This window comes from Lissotriton vulgaris, chromosome 4_1 (genome assembly GCF_964263255.1).
Source record: "Lissotriton vulgaris chromosome 4_1, aLisVul1.2, whole genome shotgun sequence".
Taxonomy (NCBI): Eukaryota; Metazoa; Chordata; class Amphibia; order Caudata; family Salamandridae; genus Lissotriton; species Lissotriton vulgaris.
The window spans coordinates 1,539,473,029-1,539,494,411 of NC_141691.1; the positions used below are offsets into that span (position 1 = coordinate 1,539,473,029).

The following is a 21,383-nucleotide window of genomic DNA, read 5'->3' on the forward strand; positions in this document are numbered from 1 at the left end:
ACAAAAATAAGATGACATAAATAAAGAAGCAATGGGAAAGTAATCAGTCACTTTTTCGGAGTGTGATAGACCATAGGGCAGGTGAAGAATAAGGTAGGAGCAGTAACACGCTTCACGAGCAAGTGTTTAAAAACCCGCAGACCAGTGAATTTGTACTAATGTAGTACAAATTCTCCCTAGTCAGACCCTTAATGCATCAGGAGCATGAGTGAGAAGGAAGAGACAATTTAAAAAAGCATGTTTTGGTATGCAGAAATATATATGGGACTCATGACATGGGACAGCAGCGATTGCTGACAGCACCCTTAGCAGGGACAGAGATGCGTGACAATGGAGTCGGAGCACTCCTTAGCTGAGGGTCCTCCATATTGCTCCTCAGCTAGAAGAGGTTTGGACACAGAGTGAGCAGCCTCAGGGCCGCACAGGCATTGCAGAGGTCAGGACGAGGTCAGGAGAAAAAGGCTGAGCAGAAAAGGTCATGATTGCACAGGAGCCCTCCAATAACGAGGTGAACTCTAAACGCAGTTCTCTAGTCTCTCGACTACCTTTCTGAAAACCTGTCTCTATACTTCATCAAGGTTTCTTATTGTGTTTAGAGCCAGACACCATATATTTTTTCTCAGAAACTTGGTATATGCCTTGTATGATCCAAAAGGTGTGAGTGTGTATCTGACACTCATCGCCCACTTGATAGGACAGCAAACTTGATGGCTCCCGGCCTTCAGTTTGGTACAATTGGTCTGTCGAAATTTAAGCAATTACGGGTTGCCATGAGATTGTTTTAACTAATTTGCTTAACTAGTACTGCTATTATTTTGCAGCAGATTCTTAATTTCAAATTGAGGGACAAGGGGTGATTACATTCTCAGGGTGCAATTCATAAATGTTTTTTTAAGAATGTGTATGCAAATTTATAAGCGTTGCTGGTATCTTTATATCTGCTGTTGCACAGCAGCCGACCCTATTAAGTGGATAATAACCCCTTGTCCATCTACAAAGAGTCTATCACAACTGACACGCTGCAAAATATAAAGACTCTGCAATATATGATTGGGGGAGTTCAAAGATCGCACCAAAATGAAGAGTAACTTCTCTAGTACCATCACCAATAACTCAGTAAGACCATCTCACAGGGCAACAAGGGGCACAGGGCGCTCCCCTATCTGAAAATCATTGTACTGAGACAACACACTATATGGATAGTCACCTTCTTTCAGTCATCAGTGACTTGTCACATAAGTAGCACATCAATTACTGCAGAGCAATGCATGTCTGTGGTTACAGATCCAGATGGACTTGGTACTTAAATCTAGACTTTAATGTTTGGCATGAAAAGAATGCTGCCCTCGCCTGGTCCCTGAGGCACAAAGTAATCCAGTAACAGCTTTTATAAACAGATATGAAGTCCCTTGACAGATCTCTCAAATGGATTCCTGGACAAACTGTCAGAGGATGTACTCCCAATGTGCACCAGAGTTGTAATTCATATGGTGAGGAGCAAAAGGGTGCAGAAAAAGCCTAGCTGTTGAGGACATGCAATGTAATGTATTTCTACCTGAAAAAAAATGTCATCGCAAAATGAATCTTTGCAAATGTCCCTCTGGCCATAGAGTAGGAATTGACGAGTTAATATTGTCGTAATTACCACTGTATGGCACAATGACTCGGAGTTATAATTTGGCTGGTAGGAATTCCGCTTATGTTGGCAGTGGATATTGCACCTCGGCCGTGGCGGAATATCCACAAAACCCAACATCCCAAAACTGCGGTAGATCAGTGGTAGTTACTCCTGCAAGTCTCTTGCTGCAAAACACTTTCAGAATACTAATACAGGAGATGTAGGCTGTCACTAATGACAACTCTCACTCAATGGAGCTAATGGAATGGCATCCATGCCCACCTGGCAGTGATGAAAGTATGTGTCTACACTTCATGGTATGATCACCCGTATATGCTGTGTTTTTTACCTTATATTCATCCACGTACCCCACATGGGATGAGAAGGAGGAGCATTAGATAATCCTTCTGCGGTTTGCAGTTGTCAAGTGAAATGCTGTAGAACTAATGAGTGGTCTCCACTCCCCTTTACACTTCCTGATATTTGATACAGCAAACAAGATTATATAACATTATTGTTCCAATGCAACAACACTGGAGAACATCTGGTATTAAATAACCATATTCTGTTACTCCACATACATTATACTTAATGTTTGGATGTGGGATGAAAGGGACTGTGGGAGGGCTACAGCACTGAGATGAAAGCCTTAGAAAGGGTTTAGTCAACGAACAGTCAGAATCATGTCGGCTCTAAGGAATAGGCAATGTGGTCGTTATCAACCTTGTACAGTTTTTAATCTTCTGACAGTGGAGGAAATATTATAACACAAATATCCACCTCAGCACAATTTAACTATAGCCATTAAGCGCTTCACATCCCCAATAAGAAGAATCACTCAGTAATATAAGACTCATCTAGACAGGGCAAATAAAAAGCCTGAACAAGGCCATCTAAGACTTGCGTTCCACATGGGGTGCTGTCCAAGGATAAATCATGCTACATTATAGGGATGAGGGTATGCATCTTTTTAGGTCTAGCCCACTAGACAGCACATGTGCTGTCTGTTGCAAGACATAATGGGGCTTACTGTGAACATCAAGGGGCTGGCACCCCGTCTTTTGGTTACCATTAATTGGCTTTCCTTGTCATGCTCATTTATCTACTTCTTATTTGCTACCCAGCTTGCCAATCTTCAGTGTGCACATCCCATGGAGCATTCCCTCTTTATAATCTCTTTGATTGTCTGGCATTGCTGCTTCCACTACTGCCTCCTCCCACTTGCTTGTGTGATTCTCCCCAGTACTTTCTCCCAATGCTTCCTCCTTGATGATTTCCCTCAAACTCCTTGTTGCTTTCACTTCTGCCCTACTACCATTGATTTGCGTCCCTTCCAGCTTCCCCCGTTGCTTTCGCATGCCCTCCTGTTTTGCTCAGCGTTTCTTCCTACCATTGCTCATGATGCTTTGCTGTTTGTCCCCACACTTCCCTGTGTTGCTTTGATGTTCACCCAAACTCTACTGTATTCCTTCGCTCCCCTTTCCCCACTTACATAAAAAAAACCTTCACACATTTTATTTTATTTTTAGTTACAGTTCCAACCCGCTTCAGTATCTAAAAAACACCTGTGTCATTTTGTAGGTGCACGTATCCGTGCGAATGGCACGGGTGATCTCGTCAAAGACTTTCGGTATTTTCGATTTTAGCCACACCGCACAGCATCACAGATGCTGTGCAGCATGGCTAAAACCATTGGCAAAATCAATTGGTTCCAAAGGCACGGCCAATTGGCTTTGCCAATGCTTGTTAGGTTTCTCCTTATCTAGCATAAGACTGACAACCCAGATATATGCCATTGGGATTACAGCTGTATATTGTGCTTATAAACACACAGAGAGGATTTCCACAAACCCCATTAAAATTATTCTCACTCACTCTTAGGGTATTACAGTTTATCAGAATGCCAACACTTGTAAAATCCACCTTTTGACACTAAAGAGGTTATTTCGAGATCGGTGGATGCAGGACATCTGCCAAAATATGTCTCGTTCACTTTAAATGTCTATTTAGAGTGCATAACTTCGTACTACTGTAAATAGGGCCGAGAGGACGTCTGTCATTTTTTGGCAGAAGTCCTGCATTCCAAAACTCTAAACAGCACCTTAAATATGTTCATATGAACAACTGTGGTAAAGGTACGGAAATAGCTTTGTACATTTTTGCTGACATTTGTGTGCATTTTCCTTCATGTTTTAAAGCAGAAACATTTCCCTTCTGTTCTTGATATTGGAGATAGATTCTGATTTGTGCACATAGTTACCACAAAAGGAGGCTGACCCGGCGGAGGCAGATCCAACAAAAAATTGCAAACGAAGATAGCCCATTGTAATTTCTGCCAATTTATGTAGCTATAAATATTATATCTTTTGTGTTCCTGGCACAATGTGCGCATCGGCCACATTGTGAACAATAGGATGCACTTTGAGCTCAAGACGATTACGTTGCCTCCTTGTAAGATCTCCGTTACAGGCTGGTTCGCTTATTATAAACATTATACAGTCATTAGTTTGCAGCAGAAACACATTGTTTGCACCAACATTCTAAGAACGTTTCGAACTTTAATCCTATAAAAGAATGATAACTGCGAGAGGCTACATATCCTTTTGATACTGAACAGCTTAATATTAAACTGAGCTGAAGGAAAAGTAAAATAGCTACCTTAGAAAGAATTATAAAAATGTTACCCCACTCCTCCCAATGATGCCATTCTTTTTGAGATAGACACATTTACCCCATCATTCAACTGCCCAACCAACCACACACATCATGCAAGCAGAGATCTACAACTAACCTGCGACATTGTGGGTGAATGTAAAGCAGACTGCATCTGAAGCTGGCTCCCCAGGGAGTGCTGCATTGACATCTGCTGATGCTGCATGCTTAGGTGCTGGTGAAGTGGTGGGCTCATCTGAATTGGAGGAGGTGGAGATACGGCCATGTTGGCTATGGAAACAGTCACTGGCATTTGATTGTTGGGTTTAGGGGCAATACTTCTTGGGAGACTGGGGTGCATGGCGGATATGTGGTGATTCATTCCTTGTTGCTGATGGTAGGGTGAATTGAGGTACAGTGCCGAATGCGCCTGCACTGCTCCATGAAACACGGACTGCTTTGAATTCATCATTTGAGATGCTTGAGATGTCTTAACATCAGGAGGTTCACTGTAACTCTGTTGAGATAACAGATAAGACAACATTTTAAATGGAAACAGGTTTAAGAGAATTCTGTTTTGAAACTAATCAAAGTACAGTTTTGCAGTTAAAAGCATATATATAAGTACCTGCATGAGAGGTGTGGAGGAAGTAGGTATAACAATGACAATCAAAAGAACCCCAGGTAACTACTATCGAAAATTACATTGATCTCTAACCTAGAAACACAAAGGGGCAGATTACGATTGTGGGTGGTCGGACTGCCGTTCGCTTCTGCGGCAGTCAGGAGACTGTGCGATAAGCAAGTGGCGATCCGACCACCACATTACGATGAGACTGCCGTGCTGACGGTCGGCAAGTGCTCCTTATCCCGGCAGCCTTCCCAATATGAAAAGGCTTTTGGAAAGGGATATCGTAATCCCGATGGTGGTGCCTACCACAGCACCGCTTCCTTTCAGGAATACGATTCCGACCGCTGCCCTGTCGGGATTCCTGATCCTGGATGAGGCGGCCATCTTTCCCCAAACCACTGTGGGTTCCATTGTCGGGACTGTAATCCAGCGGTCGGACCAAAGGGCTGTCGGCGGTTGGACCACACAGACGGCATGTTGGTGGCCGTACGACCACTATTGTAATAAGGTCCTTAGTTCCAACTTGGTATTGCTTCTGCTTGGCTAAAAACACAAGACAGTATATCTATCCTCGAACACTTACCAGTAAGAGTACTGGCATACTGCTTTCGATGATACGGATACAAATGGATATAAGATGGAATGTATAAGGGACTCCAAAAGTATAGCTTCCGTCCTTCAGTAAAGGATAGAATCTTGATAAAAACGCTAGTCTCATTTAATCAAATGTGGACAAGTAATGCCCTTTGGGACTTTCAACAGTACAACGGCAGGGTTTCACATATTTACTGTGAGTTTCTGCACTTGAACCTCTGTATGCTGGCTCCTGAATGGAGGCCTGATTTAGATGACAATGGAAAATACTTTAATTTCCAGGGCTAGTGTTAAATCCAGAAAAATATTATTAAGGGTAATTTTTTTAACATTCTCTTCCTATGACAGTGGGACATTCCACCAATACGTTATTCTCTGGACATAGAGTATACTCCAAAAATGTGAGAATTTTAAATTGCCACCTAACTCTAAATCAGAATTTTAGTGTTTGCTTATTCGTGGCTCCCTCACAAATCGGAATGCAAATGTAATTGTTAGTCCTGTATTGTGAGTCGAAAGCTGGGAGCTGAAAAATAAAGGATAACAACAAAGTTTACTACTCAGAGCATGAGTATCATATACAAACTATCTACTAGGTGTAATTGAATATCTATATCTTCATTTTCTTTCACAATGACAAATTTGTATCAGGAGACCCAATGTCTCATTTGTGATATGCACTATCATAAACTATCTAAAATATAGATGCTTGTGTTATTGCTTTCTTAATTATATTATTATAGCTGAAAATTCACATGTGCATTCAATTTAAATAAAAAACTTAAGTTTGGATGATATTATTATTCTTTCCAACAGCATGTGTAATACCAGATGCGCTAATGTAGTTCCAGTCTTAGGAAGCCCCGGCTGTGCGGTTTGCAACTTGCCATTCACTTATGACACAGAATCATCTTCTTGCAAAGGTGTGAATTCGCACAAAGGTGTGAAAGTCCACATAGATATTAATGGACAAAGCAATGTGAATGCATCTGAGCAAAGAAAGATTAACAATCTATTTTGAATACTTTTGCTTAGCATAAATTAATAATTGAGGGATTTAACTGTTATTGTGTGAGCTAAGACTAAAATAAAGAAGTGGAAATTAGATTGAAAAGAAGGACAAAGAGAGTAGCAGAAAATAACAAAAGTGAGGCATATTGGGATAGTGCTTGAAATAAGAACTGTCAAAGCAAAATAAACAGTTATAAAGAGAGCAGCATTTGTACAAAGAAAATGAAAGACCATTTAACAACAGAAATAACGTGAATAGATACAATGCAGAAATATAAATCAGGATAATGAAATCATGTGAAGAAATATAAAAAAAAGTATTGGTGGTAGATGTGAAAAAAGAGACAGTTAAAACTAGTGTTAGGGCATGTCCCAAAACAAGTCATGGCATCATGTTATTAAGGCACTATGAATGTGGTCCAAAGTATATAACATGTTTGCCATAGTCCAGTGGCACAACTGAATAAACAACCTGAACTCCTCATTTCTAAAGATGAAATCTGTTTGAAGACCGTGGGACTCATTCACAAAGTTTTATTGTTAGAGCAAGTTCAGGAGTAAATCAGGATTAAATAACATCTACCCACAGGGAAATCTTTCTGAACTGGACGCCAATCCAAAAGACATTAAGCAGACCTTATTATGGATAATATTATTGAGGTGTCAAATCTTGGAGCAAATGTACACATGGCTCTAAGATGGTGTAAATTAAAAGCAATTACCACTAAGAGCTTCTTGAAGACTTACCGTGAATGTGTAGGTCATAACAGAAAGAATAGTGATGAAAATACTTCAATGTAAGACATGGGTGATTATGTAGCACATGCACCTACATGTTCATTAGCATCTACTGCTGTTTACTGAGAAGACCATACATATTTTTCAAATGAGCCACCAGTTCAAGGATCAGGATAACCACATTATATCTCACCAACAGTAAAACAGCTTTAGCCACTATTAAATAAAGAGCTGAATAATGCTTTAAATCAAAGCGTGGTATTAATGTAATAGCATGAAAGCCAAGATATTCATATATCAAATACAAGTTTTGAAAAGATATTTAACCCCTTCGCTGCTGGCCCGTTTCCGCCGCTGTGCGGTAAACAAATGAACAGGGGCGGGCCATGACGAACCCCAGCCGTCATCAGCACACGAGCACCTGACGGCTGGGGTTCGTCATCAGCATGCAAGGGGTTAAGAGTCCTATTAAAGTTGACCAAACTATTAACAAAGACGTGTATTGTTTTCTGATATACTTGACCACAGCCACTAGTAGGTATAAAGGCTTTTAAAGTCTTGAAGGTTTACTGTATATTCCTGATCGTCATTGAAGGACATATCTTTATCTAATCACCTTTCTAAATCACGAGTTTCCGTTTTTGTTATTTTTAAGTTTAGTACAAGTTTTTCACTAGGAGTCTGTCACTCAACCAGATAGCACTTCAGACATGATTTCAAGAGAATTATTAAGATTAAGATATTACCCATTAATAAATCACCCCACTCAGGCCCGCACAAGTTGAGAGGCTGGATAAATGGAATTTACACTGAGTGATATCAAATAGTTATTAAGTCTACTGGTGCTATGTTCCACTGTTAGGAACATGGGGAAAAGGTTCCATTAAACAAAGATGTAGGGTGGAGTATATTCTGGAGAGAGCGCAGGATTGGTAAATGGCGTTTCTGTTAACTTTGTGTGATCTGTATCAGTGGTGTGAATAATGACTTTTAGACCTTGTACAAATGAATCAACTCTTCTTAGAAAAATAACATTTGACAGGGTGAAGCAGTGATCAACTGAAATGGACTGGAAACAAATGAATACTAACAATGCGGTTCCATCAGAAATTCCCAAAGGGGTCTATCTGTCCAGGTATTTGTGATACTTGGTTCTGTTTCTAAGATGCCTGTTTATAATGTAAATCATAAGGACAGTGATAACTTACTTACAGGTCTATCATTCACAATGTGCTTGGAAGGAAGGAGGCAGTAGGTGATCTGTTTAAAGTAGTAATTCTGGTTTGGCAGGTTAGGCTTATAGATAGCAGAGCTGACAAGGCATGGTCGGAAAAGTTTTTTATTAAATGTATTTAAAGATGACACTAAAATAAGTTAATTACATAATACACAGGCCAACCAGAAGCACAGGTGTTACATCCAGGTCAGCCATAAGTAACTGCAATAATTCAATCTTATGAATCTTAATCTGACATAAACTCTGTGAAAGTGCATTGATTCAGTTTTGCACATTCAGGGTCTGCCTAACTAGTGCTTAGAGCACCCAAGTTACTGTTCTATAATGCAAGTGTTATTCATGTTTGCAACTAGAGTTTGATTGCTTATGATTGTGGTACAGGGTAATTTAAATTTGTATAAGATATAGGTTGTTTTATTGATAGAGATATTTGTAAGACGTCTTATGTCCTCTCACTCTCTGCATTAGTCAGTGAATCTTCCTCTGATATAACTGTGTTCTCCACTGGGCTAGGAGTTCTTTGGACAATGGATGGGTGTCCACCTTGCTGAGTAAATACATTATGCCCTTGAAAGCTATGATGGTTTTGGTCTGGCTTTGTTAAAATAGGTAATGGGTAGGATTGTCAATACTTGCGGCTATAATCAACATACAATGTATTGAGCAGGTGTCCCTCCTATGTTCCCCTGGCCCTATGGCTAGAGTGCAATCATCCTTTTGTCGGGTGGTTCATAGGTCTTTCCCTGATTCATGAATGCAGAGCACCATTGTTGCATCTGAGTAAGAGGCTGGTTTGACCCTTTATGACCTAGACTAGGTTCACTAGCATTTCAACACTGGGAGTTAGATAGCTTTCCACGCTTATAGAAGTACATTGTGTAAATTTAATTTTCAGGTTTGGCTCAATGAATTGAGCTAGTGTAAATCACCTATGCAAACCCGTTAGAAGAGATCAAATAAGCACCTGGGTATATGTTGGTTGAGTGTTTTGGTGTATGTCTTAATGATGGCTTGTTTGTGTGAGTGTGTGTTTGTCTGTAACACTTTATCTCTATTGTTCTTTCTGCATTTGTGCATGTGTCCTTGTGCATTGTGTGCATTCTCTATACAACAGACACACTGGCATTGCCTGTTCCTTTTGATTTAGACATAGGAATTATCTATTCTCTTCGGAGACCTGAGATTACTAAGTGCTTTATAGTAACACTGGGCCTGATTCACAAGTACCTTTGCACAGGCAAGTTTTACTTGTGTATGACAGCGGAATGTATACTTGGAAATTCCTGATTTACAAAATCAGTATCTGCTGATGCTTCCGGGGAGAGACTATACTTATGCTTGTGGAAGGTGCACAAAAAAATAGACACGAGTTTTCCAACAGATTGTCACGAATTGGTGATACGAATATGATTAGCACCCACAAAGTTGGATCTTGGTGTGCATTTTGGCAACATTTAAACTGCACACTGTGGACACATTTTACCTTTAACATACGTCACGCAGGCACATTTTACCTTTAATGTACGCCACGTAGGCACAGGTAGGATGGTACGTGCAGAAAAGGATATGTTACACAGTTGTTATAGAAAGGGCCTTAAAAATGGAAGTTAATAAACTGTGTAAAACACGTTTTCCATAAGCCTATGTTTGTACTTTATCCACAAGGTGCAGTCTGCAGACGTAGGGTTAAGAGAATTAGGCTTATGTATGCAAATCTCAAACAGTCATAGGCTTCTCTGGGGTAATCCTGTGACAAGTATGAATGGGTATAAGTTCCAGTGCCTAAATCTACACATCTGGAATTTGTGACATTTTGTATCCTATCAGGCACACAAGTAAAGACACAATATCCACTAAAATAGTGCCCATTTATGTTTTCATATTAAAAAAGCATGGCAGAAAAATCTTTTTTTTCAGAGGAATACTGAACTGGAAACCAGTTACGTGGCTCCAAGGGAAGTCCAAATATTACCTCCATGTTAGAATCTCCTATGCGCTGGAGAAAGGGGTGCCCTTAAATGTTGCTTAGGTATTTCTACAAACCCACAAATCTTGCACAAGCCACCGGGAAGTTAAGCAAAATGACTGAGTACTCCTCTACAGTATTACGCATTGTACCTAGTAGTTCTGTGTGTGTCTGTGATGGATTCAGTAAACACCTACTGCCCCATTACTGTGGTACTCACTCTTGACATGAAGCTTCGGGTGACGACAATGACAGGTGATACATGCTGCGAATGAATAACTTGCAAAATGACCCTCTGGTAGTGCAGCCCGAAGCCGGATGATGGAGACAGGACTTTAATCTGTGACCTCAATCGCCATGTCTGGACAGTATCAAGTCAAAGTATGCTTTTTTCGGTCTCAGGCGCAGGCTGTGGGTTCCTTGTAAACATTCATTGCAGCCACTACTAACTCACAGAGCAAAGCCATTGAAGACGTTGTTAAAAAATATAAACTGAAGGGTTCATAAATGCGAAAAAATGCAAAAAAGTGCAGATCTTGAAATGCCCGTTAGTGTAGACGTTTCCAGTGGTGTTATCGCATGGTTTTCATTGACAAAGCCTCTCTGCATGATAAAAGCGTTCAAGGGTCGAGTCATTAGAGGTGCTATTTCGCATCCGGTAATGTTGCATCTGGTACTACCGCTTGCTTTTCGGGTCAGAGATTGCTCCTGCTTACAGCAGGTTGCGTATGTGAGCGGAATGAACGGCCCGGGGTATGGGTGGTAAATTATTTGGTTGTGGTATTTTTGCAACCGGTAATTAGACGTATGGATACACACAAAAATTAGAATCGGCCAGAAAGGTATCCGGCTAGGAGACTCCTCTGACTGACTTTATCATACGGGGCTTCTCCAATGTAGTTTACAAATGCGGCCCATCTGACCCGGACTGTGTAACACCGAGGCGTTCGCTTCGTACAGGTCATGGTGTGTCCTAATAGGGGAACTCTTCCGCCTACTCGTGTTTAGCTCAGACCTTCTGACCATTCGTGGCGTACATAACCCTTGAATTAAAACTATCTGCCGCGCGAGCACGGGTCTCTGATTAACGCGCCCCATATGTCACTTCAGGGAATTGAAAGGCAAGGCAGAGCCATCGTTCTGATGCAGAACATGTAACGGAAACCAGCAGCTCGCAGTCGAGAATGTTCTGTGAATGTCAAACACATGCAAATAAGGTTTACTAGAGTTTATGTTTTCTTTTTAATTACAAGAACACTTTCCCAAATTGTCACACTGATAATTTCTCTTGACTCGTTATTGGCACAATGTCAGTGAGGCGCAGTTAACACTTCTAAGATCTCTCGGTAAACAAGGCCTGGAGTGGTGGCATGGCAACATGTGTGACGCTTAATGAAAGAAGCGAAATAAACAAACAATTAAATAAAAAAAACACAAAGTATAATCTGTTACCTTGGACACCAGGCTGGCTCTGTACGCAGCTAACTGTTTTAGGTACTCCTTTTTAGCAGCCTCGGTCTTCTTTTTGTATACCTAGAGAAGGAAGGAGGAATAAAAGCCTTAAAAGTGGTTCCATTGTTTTCGCTCCAGCGGATATTTTAATGGTCGTGCAAGTTAATAGGCTACAGTACCTCATGGTTGAGGAACACACGTTAGCTTATAAACATATGGAAAAAAATCTAAAGCATTGCAATGCAAAGTCATTTGGTTCAGTAAATAACATGGATGACGTCACAGTGAGCAGTGTTTTCTTCTTGCCAAGATTAGGGATAGCCTAGTACACAAACATGCTCACACACACACACAAAGACAAACGCTTGCACTTCACCGCTCATACTTACCCAACAGATTACCAGATCTTGGTCTAGCATCTCTCCTTCATCCTATGTCTGGTAGTGCTAATCATGTTTTGACACTCGCTGCACTCCCGTGATGGCCCCGTGTTAACACTGTGCAAATGCCTAGAAGGCAGGGCGTCAATAATTGGCCATTGACCATGTGGCGTTACATTAAGCCATATGGTGACTCACTGAGCACTGCAATCTTACAATGCAGTCGTCTCTCCCTCTCTCTCTCTCACACACACACAGACACACACACACATACTCTGCATACAGCCAAGCCAACACCGACAGACCCCCTCCCAAGACATACCTATATATACAAGGACCAGCAATTGACGGTAAAGTAGTGTGCATCTGATATTACAAATCCAGGCGTGCCTTAATACTCGGCTAGTATACAGTGATCTAAAGAAAATTTAAATGCACCTTTCGTTTTTTGATGCACTCGCTCGCAAATACCTACACACACTATAGGTTCAGGTAACTGATGAGCAATGGTCCTCACAAAGAGGGCCTTTAAATGGCATTGTTGGGGTTCACCAACACTGTGAGGACCGGTTCAGCCCCCAAGGTGTGTGTTGAAACACACATAGACACACCATGTTAACGTTCATCAACAAGCCCCACAAATGATCGGATTCCATTTGAAGCAAGAAGCCCAGTGGCTTGGGGGCTCCTGTGGCACTCCCAAATCTTGGTCAGAGTCTGAGTGCTCCTGCCCTCCTAAAGGCCTGTTCGTGTGAGATGGGACACGCAGCCCATCAAACATGAAGCAATTATCGTTATGGCTGAGAAGTCAATTCGGGAATGCAACTGTGTTGCAGTGTCTCCAGCATTCTGTGGAATGTTGCACAGCTCCAACTGCTCTACGTGTCTGACCTTGGCTTCTGTTGGGGGTCGGGCCACAGTGCTCCACAACAAAAGCCGCCATTCATCCCCAGGCCTTCAGATTATTTTCTGCTTTTGGGTCTGACAAATTACCTGACTGGCTATTTTGGCAATGGTGCAGAGTGTAGTGAAAGATGGATAAAACCTACTCATTCCTTTTTGGGGCAGTAGTTGGAAGGTGAGTGGCCCACCACTGGTGCAAGTAAAAAGACACTGGAGTCTGATGAGAGAAAATGGTGTATCATGTCAGCACAATCTGGCAGCAATTTAGCTCATAACTAATCACAACCAGTAATGTAACTGAAATCAATACGTTTTTAATGACTTTCAGCAGCTCATCAACAATAGGCAGAGCATGATATCACAGATAATGCATTTCAAGCTTTATGAGCCGTCATACAGAAATCGTGGGCTGACATTTTGGAAGGGTTAAATCTGGGAATGGTATTGTCAGCCTAAGTAGGCCATAAAATATGAACTCCATGAGATCTGAAACCTCTCAGATAGTCAGACTTACCAAGGACAACTGACTGTTGAAGACCTGTAGTAGGAGTGAATGTATGTGAGTCAGAATATTAATAATACGATCCAACGTGAAAGTGCCAAGGATTAACTTTGTGACTAAGTGAAATGTATGCTTGAGTAGGCTTATAAAGTACCATGTATCACACCCACAACAGCATAATACAAGCCGGGGTAAGAATAGCATTGAGGGAGTTCAAAAAAGTTAGTTTTTCTTATAAACGAAGTGTTTGTTACTGATGTACATGGCTTAAAAATGAATGTAGAACCTAAAGCAAAACATATAGATTTGTAGTAGGATACAATTGTAATAGTAATCCTAGAGCAAAAGATGATGAGAAAAAATGTACTCATATAAGGAATAAGGATTAAGTGAAAAGACACTGGTTCTTCTTCGAGAAGATATGCACAGTAGTTAATTACAACTATGCTAAGATTATCCTTCCTTCAAGTGGTAATCCATTCCCATAATATGTTGATGAGCTAATTACTGAAACACAATTCCAATTTAGTGCTTTTTCAGCATGGAGAGGACAATATCATATTATGAGGTTGAAATAAAGTCAGGTGAGACAACTACTTCAAATCTTTCAAACTAAAGTAGCTTTACTCCAGTGTATTTTTCCCATGGGAAGTTCATATTGAGTTTATTAGAACAGTATGAAGAAGAGAAAGAGCATCTAAAAAATGAGATTACAAATCAGGATTATGCGACTTGGGCGTCTTTCTGAGGCTAGATGGCTTAGGTTTTTGGCTCTGGTTTCAAAGAAGCACATTTATCTAGTTGTGTAAATACCAATACATTGATTTAAAATGGGAACAAGCATTGGCCAATAGGTCTGGCGTTAGTTGGCAGCCTTTTAGCTTTTGTGTATTCAAATGGAACCTATAAAGTGTCCCTTTTGGAAAACAAAACCAAGAGGTTAATGTACAAAAAGAACATTACACAAGTGTTAATGTAAAGATAAACAGGAGAAAAAGATACATAGTGCCAGACCAGAAAATATACCCATCAGCCCACTCAATAGTGGAACTTCGTCATCTGGGTTGTGTGTTAGTGGTATCCAGTATGCCTTTCCTCGGGATAGACCCGGGGCTAGCAGATTTTGGACCACATGGTTGACCCTCAACCATAGAAGATGACCGAGTACAGGCTGTAGGGGTAAAGTTGCAGTGCTCCAAATTTGTGAGAAAGAAAAGAAAAGGAAAATAATTGTAATCCAAGTGTTCTAAAAATACCTATCTTGATGTCATAAGAAAAACTTTATTTGGGTCTGCCCATCAAGATGGTATGGTTAAAAGCAGAGTGAAAAATAGCATGCAAGGAATTGCTATTCACCATGAATGGAAAATGGTCAACATGTTTCAGCCTTTATAGGCTTTCGTCAGGACCTATGATGCACTACTGCAACACTTACTTTGCGTGCTGTGAAAGAAAATCTACAGAACAAATCCAATGTCTCAATGGAACAATTGGTGTATCTTCTCCCAAATTGTAGGGAGGAAACTCCTCACCTCACCTGGCAACCGCTCAGGATAAAGGAGGCCACGCACTCTCCGTCGTTGCCTCGGTCCTTGAACTGAGCCGAGGGGGAGATACACCAATTGTTCCATTGAGACATTGGATTTGTTCTGTAGATTTTCTTTCACAGCACGCAAAGTAAGTGTTGCAGTAGTGCATCATAGGTCCTGACGAAAGCCTATAAAGGCTGAAACATGTTGACCATTTTCCATTCATGGTGAATAGCAATTCCTTGCATGCTATTTTTCACTCTGCTTTTAACCATACCATCTTGATGGGCAGACCCAAATAAAGTTTTTCTTATGACATCAAGATAGGTATTTTTAGAACACTTGGATTACAATTCTTTTCCTTTTCTTTTCTTTCTCACAAATTTGGAGCACTGCAACTTTACCCCTACAGCCTGTACTCGGTCATCTTCTATGGTTGAGGGTCAACCATGTGGTCCAAAATCTGCTAGCCCCGGGTCTATCCCGAGGAAAGGCATACTGGATACCACTAACACACAACCCAGATGACGAAGTTCCACTATTGAGTGGGCTGATGGGTATATTTTCTGGTCTGGCACTATGTATCTTTTTCTCCTGTTTATCTTTACATTAACACTTGTGTAATGTTCTTTTTGTACATTAACCTCTTGGTTTTGTTTTCCAAAAGGGACACTTTATAGGTTCCATTTGAATACACTTATTAATTCAGACTTCTGGTACCTCTCGTGTGTTTTATTGTCTAGTTGGGGGACAAGGTACCAGTAGGTCTATAAAGACAATTTCCCCTGAGGCCCTCCTCTACCCTTTGGTTTATTTATCAGCCTTTTAGCTTTGTCATTACTTGTATTGTTTTTGTCATGGTTTGTTTTGCAAAACTTTATGGTGGGCAAGCTGTTGGGCCCTCATTAAACTAATGCAAATAAACTGTAGCTAAAAGCAAAAAAATGTTTTGGTTCTCAAATGCACACATCACCATAATAGTCCTTGCCACCTAATGGGACTACTTTGTGTATGTGTGCTCCTTATGAAAGGCAGAATGCTGTTACTCACAGTGAAGTTAGTCAGTGGCCGAAGTGAACCGATTTATTAACCCTTGCTGTAATCTGCAGTCAGCACATGAAAAATGGTAATGACACAACAACAGACTAATAGATGAAGAGGGATGGCTGAAAGACCCTTTATAATAATATTATATATATATAATTTAAGTAAAATTAAAAGGTCTAGGCTAACGCCGGTTCTAAAAATAAAAGAATTGGATTATGACAATGTAGATGCTCATGGGAAGTTTTCAGGCACAGACTTGGTCCTGGCTGAGCCCAGCTTGAGCATCAATGCGACATGGCGAAGTCGATTTAGTTCAGTTGCAATTAGTTGCTTCCATCACTGAGCCTGCTGTTTATTTTTAACATGAATTGACAAAGAGCTTCCAATGTATTCCCAGAGCCTCAAATCAACTCAGCACAAGCTGTTTTTAGAAAATAAGTGGAATTCAAAATGTGCTTTGTAACTCTCAGCACATCTGTCTCTTTTCATGACCGGTTTTTACAACAAACCCCAGCCTAATGGTCTCAAATATCCTTAGCCAATCTCTCACTCATGCCGTTTCCTGATGGCCTCCTGCTCTATGTCGTCTGCAACCTCATTTCCCATACACAAGCGGCAGCCATTTTATGGCCAAAATACATAGAAAGGAAAGTTTCTTGAAATGTGCAATTTTATTGTTTTCAGAGTTTACTGAAAAAGCAAAACTTACTTTAAGGTCTGTCATTTAAGACAGCCTGTCATAAGCAAGGGATTGGCTGATACCTCATCTCTCCGTCACTTCATTATAGGTTTCATTGCATTTCCGACTAACCACTTAGTCACAGGTACCCAGGAGCGTAGGTATCAAAAGAGCAGCAGGTGCAGTGATAGTGGGGTCCTAGTAATGGCTTTATTTCACTATCTAAGCTTGAGAGTGGGGCCCATTTTGCTTGCTTACATTAAGGCCACTGGCATCATTGCTCAACACAGCTGGTACCCCGTACTGTACTCAGTGCCTTTTCATGTCCACTACACTTCTTTAACAGCAGTCTTATTCAGCTTGTCCAGCAGGCATCCAACTAATGGATACTTTGTTCAGATCCGGTGCTTTGGAGCTTTCTGTGGGGGAGGGGACCGATTTCTGGTGGCAATGTCACACAGTCTGTTAATGGTACAAACCAGCTTGCCACCACTGACCTGACGTGGTGGATAATGTGAAATCTTGTCAGCTAAGGGTTGTGGGAAAAGTACAAAAACTTCTATGCATAATCTTCACTTACACATCACCTTAGTTTACTACGGGGCAGCTATTCATGTATATTCCCTTCTGACATGTATAAAGTATATTTGAACAAAGGTATGTTTGTATGTCTAAGGAATTCACATTCAATAGTAACTTACTCCAATTTTCCTAACCCTGTGGGACCTTTTCACAAAGACAAATCTACACATGTAGATTTTGTCCTAGTAAATGTACCCTTATCCTTTGAGTAACTTGACTACTTTGGGCTATTTTCAAAATCAGAGTGTAAAACCCTTAACAAATGTATACTTACTTGACTCCAACCCATGAAACAGAAGAAGGAGACATATGTATGTGTGCTAAGTTGCCAGTGCCAAAAGACACAGTGAACCACTGATACTGAAACACCCTCCCACAGACAATATTGTGGGTAGGGACTTGAAATAAAACCAAATAATAAATTATATTAAATTAAATTAGATTTAAAATAGAAAAATAATGAATATTTTTCATGTAATGTTTAAAAATTGTCTAAAAAGAAAACATTTTTATTTTATATTAACATATTTTAATACACCTTTTTTTAATTACAAAAATAATAATTTAACAGTGACAGATTGCCCGATGGTAAAGTATGGGGAAATACAAAAGTTATACTAAACTTGAAAATAAATTGTGAAAATAGTTTTGTTAAAATATAAATGTAAATGTATTATATATATTTATTTTGGTAGTTGAACAAAATAAAAATGTACAGCACTATTAACTTAATTTTAATTTAAAATTGAATTCTTCTGAATACATTAAATTAAATCAAAGGTTTTTTCAGAATGTGAAATTAAAAATAAATAAATTCGCACATACATTAAAAGTGTATTTATATTTTAATACAAATTAATGTTACATTCATTTTTACATTTAAAAATGGTTAGTACAATGTGGTAAAATAAATGAAAAATATATTTTCTTTTTAGAAAGATGTTAACATTAATAAGTCTTATTTATATTTTTACCTAGTTTACATATTTGTATGTATTTTAACATTATTTCCTATTGGATTTTATTTTAAGTCCCTACCTTCCGTATTTTCTATGAGAGGAGTTGCGGTACCAGTAGTGGGCATTATGTGGTGCTGGACATAGTCCAGCTCTGTGCTGGAGTATATTTAATACATGTTTGGGTCAGTTTTGGCTGTAGTAACTTTAGAAGTACAGCCTATGAATAGAAATGAGCTTACTCTTTTGCGAGTGGGTGCATGCCTCTCCCTAAATTCCTTCTTACAACAACCTGAACCCCTACTATTGAGTAGTCAGTATGCCTCATTTCCAGCCACTCCACCTGCCCCGCCCACATGTACTACTAAGCTGTAAAATGGCGTGTGAGGACATCCCAACAGAAAAGAGAGGAAAGGTGGAGGTGGACATTTACACTTGTAGGTTAAAATTTGTAGTAAGTAGGACTACTGTAATATTACGTTACATTACCGACTACAAAATGAAGTTTGTGAATTGGGCCAATTGTACGGAGAAGGCATGCAAAGTGAATATTGCCCAAGTTTAGGGTCACGAAACGTATAGATTCACTTTTTAGTTTTAACAGTGCAGGGTTTCCTACCACAAACAGCTTTGCTGCCAATGACACCCCTTTGAACATGTAAACCAAACTGAGAGGGACACTTTATAGGACTGAGAGGGGCACTTTCCCAAAGTTTGCACACAAGTTACCGTAGGTTTTTTTTGTGGTGCAAGGTGCGCAGATAGTTGTGAGACTCCAGGTCTGTGTGCACCAAAAACGTTGCATTGTCGTCCAACGCCACTTCTCAAACATTACCGAGTTCTGCACCATCACGTGGAACCTGCATTTGCCGAATATGCCTATCTGTTGGGTACAGTGCACAGTACTTTACACATGAGTAAACGGAGACATTTTCCAGATTTATTCCTGGAAAACGTTTTGTGAATCGACCACTGTATCATTTTAGGGAACTGTTGAAAGCTTTGCTCTTCGAAACAACTGCTCCAAAAACAACAACCGAAAATGAATGGCCTATTTTATTTGTTTTTATAGGCTCCTTTTGGGCAGGCACCACTTGGGTCATTTTAAAAACAGTTTTCACTCCATTAAACGGAATAAACGCCACTCGGGACAAATCCCACGTATTTATAGAAGCAAATACGGTTACAGGAATGCGAAACGCAGAGGGACAATGCCCCCCTTGTTGTTTTGTTTGCACGAGGATCACACCACACATAAATCGCGCGTTGTCGGAGACCCCTGCCGCCGCATATTTCCAGCCATAGAGCTGTATTTAACACGCAGACGCAGCGTCGCTTTGCTGAAGTAATCCTGACGTGAAATACGACTTCTGTGAGGTGATTGCCGGATACGCCTTGGCGCTGATCTGGCGGCGGTTTAAGCGCCAATGAGGAGTAAATGGTTTGATTGACGTGACATAAAATTAATGGATTTACTGACAGCTCCAAGAAGAAGACATTGGTTTGTGGGCTCAGAGGATTTGTCAGCTGCCTCATAAGTGTGATTTCAGCTCTTCATATCCCTGCTGCTTCTAATTTAGCAGGACAGGCTCATAATTGAAGCAAATTAACTATTTACACTTGCCACTTCTACCAGGGGAAGAGGACACATCAGCGGGTAGGAATGAGTGGGAAATTAAATTCTTCCCACTTGTGTCAGATCTGCCCTCACATAACACATTAACAGCAATTTCATGAGGCGTCAAACACAGGAATAAATACTGAGGGATGAAATAATGAGGTGTTGCCATTGAGCTCAACAGCGGCGGCTAATATTACCGCACATGAATTAAGCAGCCGGCGAGAGGGCATGTGTTACTTGCTCTCCAACAGTTGCTCGCCTGTGATACCTGATCATTACAGCCCTGGATATCGAGGTAAATCCGCCGCGTGCTGCTACAAGGGCTTTCATTCAATAAACATCCCCCAAACATACACAAGCAGCGGTAATTTTAGAAGCCATTATGAACTCTCCGTGTACGCTCCACTGCATCTTTAGCATAACTGCATATTCATTCGCATCTCCCTAGCTAATGCCTTAAAGTCATTTAGTGGAGCTAGGAGCAAGAACAAGTTGTTTGTGATTTGTGGAAGGTAGTGCAGCCCTGCTGGGCCCCCAATTAGAAATGTGAGGCTCGTTGTTGTGTGCACCCACATCTGGTTTGGATTTCACAGAACTTTCCCCTGTTCACTTTGGAGCTATTTTAAATTGCTGAAAAATGACCTGGGTAGCCTTACCACATTTTTATAGCAGGCTGTTTCTTTATTTCCACGTGCGCGCGGCTTAACCATTTCTTTCCCGCTTGGTGCGGCCATGTTTGCAAGAGACAGCCATCATTGCAAATGATTCCACTTGTGAGCCATGTACATTGATTGCACACCAGGTGTCTGTTATGCAGGGTGTAGGCTGGCGCATACCTGCACCTGAGCGTGCCCGCGCAGACTGGGCTGCGCTCCCAATTACCAATTATGTGATGGTGAAAGAAAATTCTACTCAAATCACTGCTCTGTGTTTCTATGAAGGAGCCTCCCCGAACCCTGAGGGGAACCTGAAAGGTCCACATATCGAGACAATCGTAGTCTTTGCAGGCACGTTCCGGCCTGCACTGCAAAAGAATACAGGGAGATCCTCAAAGGAGGTTGGGGACCCTTGGGACTTTCATGCCTCCACCAAACAGCTGCCTTTGGGTGGAGCTGCACGAACTCTATTGCACTAAGTCTTTTCTCAGTAGTTGAATTGTTTGATGATGTTTAATGCAGTAAACAACTCACAACCTCATTTTCAAAAGAACAAAGGCCTGGAGCTAAAGAAGAAACCACACAGTGGGCCCATCTTAAAGGTGGGACTGAGACTGCCTTCACCACCT

At 40.7% G+C, this 21,383-nt stretch overlaps 1 protein-coding gene across 2 annotated transcripts in view; it reads right to left on the reverse strand.

The window, feature by feature from the left end:
- Nucleotides 1–21,383, reverse strand: part of TOX (thymocyte selection associated high mobility group box) — a 365,646-nt gene that overhangs the window by 10,766 nt on the left and 333,497 nt on the right. For both annotated transcript variants that reach the window (XM_086965783.1, XM_086965782.1), the window contains 2 exons: nucleotides 11,900–11,980; nucleotides 4,410–4,787 (listed from right to left, as the gene is read on the reverse strand). In XM_086965783.1, coding sequence (XP_086821909.1) covers nucleotides 4,410–4,787; nucleotides 11,900–11,980 — 459 coding nt within the window. The remainder of the gene's footprint in view (nucleotides 1–4,409; nucleotides 4,788–11,899; nucleotides 11,981–21,383) is intronic.